Source organism: Triticum dicoccoides, chromosome 2A (assembly GCF_002162155.2).
Source record: "Triticum dicoccoides isolate Atlit2015 ecotype Zavitan chromosome 2A, WEW_v2.0, whole genome shotgun sequence".
Lineage (NCBI taxonomy): Eukaryota > Viridiplantae > Streptophyta > Magnoliopsida > Poales > Poaceae > Triticum > Triticum dicoccoides.
In genome coordinates, this window is record NC_041382.1 from 651,867,520 (window position 1) to 651,870,238 (window position 2,719).

Here is a 2,719-nt window from a genome sequence, read left to right on the forward strand (position 1 = left end):
GAAAGAGCACTTAAGGATCAACGTGTGCATCTAGGGTACGGGTACATGCACCGGGGTTGGGACGAACGGTGCACGCACCCGTACGCGCGCCCGTTTCCGTTGCCAACGTGCAGTGCACCGACCGTTGAGGGCACACCAGTTGGGGGATCAGGAGGCGGGCGGACCACCCGCGCGTCAGACGGGCCACGCGCGGTGACACCCGGCCCGGCGGCGGGCGGGCGGGCGGGCGGGCCAGTCAGTCACACCGACTCGCGGGGCTGGCCGGGACTGGGAGTCGGTCATCGGGTCCGGGTCGCGCGCACGACACACCGGCGACGCCGCGCCACCCAACCCCAACCGGACGCACGCTAGCCGCTAGCGCTGCCACCCCCACCCAGCCGGATCCTTCCCCGCCCCGCTCCTTCGCTTTTATATAAGCCGGCCTCGCCCCGTCTCGGCCTCCCCACGCCTGCCACCACCACCAGCACACCGTCGTCCTCACACTTGCCTCTCATCCTCCCTGCCGAGGCCGCAGCGGTCAGCAGGCGGCGCGGACGCTTCTCCTGGGCAAGGACAGGCAAGCGACAGGCATGGGCTTCCCGGTCGGCTACTCCGAGCTTCTGCTCCCCAAGCAGCTGCTCCACCTCCTCCTCCTGCTCGGTTACCTCCGCCGCTTCCTCCTCTGGGCCTTCGACGCCGTCGGCCTCGGCGACCTGCTGGATCTCGGGGACGAGCACCTGCCGCAGGACCACGCGCGCGCCGACCACGCCGCCGCGGCGGCGCAGCTGCTGCAGCACCGGCGGCCCGAGTTCCGGCCCGTCACGGCCATGGTCATCGAGGAGGTGCTCCCCGTGGTGCGGTTCGACGAGCTGGAGGCCGCGGCGTGCGTCGACGGGGACTGCGCCGTGTGCCTCAGCGGCATCGGCGGCGGCGACGAGGTGCGGCGGCTCAGCAACTGCCGCCACGCCTTCCACCGGGGCTGCCTGGACCGCTGGATGGAGCACGACCAGCGCACCTGCCCGCTCTGCCGCGCGCCGCTCATCCCCGACGAGATGGCCGGCGCGCTCTGGGCCGCCGCCGCCGGCGTGCCCGACGCCTCCGACTTCGACTTCTTCTACCTGGGCGCCGCCTCGGCGCCGGCCACCCCGACGCTGCTGCGGCCGCACGAGCTGCTGCTCACCGGCCTGGGCGGCTACCAGTGAGCCGAGCCCCCGATTCGGTCCAGGCATCCGGCCGCCGCCGCCCCGAATGCGCAATTTTACAGGACTGAATTGGTCTCCGCGTCCGGACGCCGGCGAGCTGCCTGGCCCCAGCCGTGTACATAGGGCGAAATGAGTAAAGTAACCGCCCCGAAAAGGGCTAGGAGATTAGATTCTTGTTATGTATAGCTAGATTCCATCTTCCAAGTTTGCGGAGCTGTGGATCTTCCTTTCTTCTGCCAATTAAATTTGTTGATGAGTTAGGCGTTCCGGGTGCAAAATTTGGGTCCCTTTGCTCCTTCTCTTTCCCCGCGTTGGTCAGGCCGTTCGGCCGCTCGGCTTTTCGTTGCATATACTAGTAGTGCAAATTTAGAAAGGCTTCATCAAATCCCCCCGCTGAGCGTACAAATTTAGGAAGGATTCTACATCAGCTGAGGATTTTTCCTTTCTGAAACCATATGCATCCTGGCAAGTGGCAGGAAATTTAGGCCCCGACAGTACAGCCGCAGCCTTCCCTTGATTGGATCTACTAGTAGTACCGTTGTTATTGCTACTCCTACAACTGCTGACACTGAAACCCATGCAGTAGGGCAGTGGAAGAATGTTCTGGAATGGTAGTAAATTAGGTAAAAATGAACATATTTGGCCCTTCTTCGAAACTTACAAAACAAAATACTACTCCATCCGATTTCTAAATATAAGACATTCTATAGATTTCAATACAAACTACATACAAATATATATATAGACATGCTTTAGAGGATAGATTCACCCACTTTGCTCCGTATGTAGTTTCTTATTGAAATCTCTAAAAGAACTTATATTTAGATATGAAGGGAGTATTTTGGATCTGATTTTTTTCGACAGACGTAGCCTTTGCACGATGCCCTGACTAGGGCGCCCTGCTAGATTAGCATGACGCCCCGGGCTAGGCCGTCGTGTTATATCTAGGTCGAGCCTCAGTCCCAGACGTCATGAAAAATGATTTTTGTGAAATATTTCAATATTGAATTCATTTTGTGTTGAAGTTTTTAAAAAGGATAAAATCTGTCCACTTTCACACAAATTGGTAGCACGGCTAGTATAATTTCTCGTAAACAGGTTAACTGAAAAAATTAGATGGCCGAGAGGCAAAAATTCCAGAAAAAATTGGTGTTTTGACCTTTTTATGAAAGTTGAGCGAGATGTGACCTTGGTTCAATTTTTTTAAAGATCTGACCTTTTTCCTATTGTTAGGGTCGATGACGGTATGGTATAACTGCCTACCGCTGAGACCCTTGGCGATAGGGTCGTACACCCTGCAACAACAACAACAACAACAACAACAACAACAACAACAACAACAACAACAACAACAACAACAACAACAACAACAACAACAAAGCTTTTAGTCCCAAACACGTTGGTGGGTTAGAGGTGAAACTCATACGATCTCGCGACCAACTCATGATTCTGGCACATGGATAGCAAGTTTCCACACACCCCTGTCCACAGGTGGTTCTTTGGTGTTACTTCAATCCTTTTGATCTCTTTTTACGGAC

At 56.1% G+C, this 2,719-nt stretch overlaps 1 protein-coding gene across 1 annotated transcript; it reads left to right on the forward strand.

Annotated features, from left to right (window-relative positions):
- Positions 1-420: 420 nt before the first annotated feature.
- Positions 421-1,459, forward strand: LOC119355983 (E3 ubiquitin-protein ligase RHA1B-like). Its single transcript, XM_037622879.1, has one exon. The coding sequence runs from the start codon at positions 570-572 to the stop codon at positions 1,179-1,181; it is 612 nt and encodes a 203-aa protein (XP_037478776.1). The 5' UTR covers positions 421-569; the 3' UTR covers positions 1,182-1,459.
- Positions 1,460-2,719: the final 1,260 nt, after the last annotated feature.

Bases quoted from the DNA above. Each gene is read 5' to 3' on its own strand.
- LOC119355983 (XM_037622879.1), top strand. From the start codon at position 570: ATGGGCTTCCCGGTCGGCTACTCCGAGCTTCTGCTCCCCAAGCAGCTG.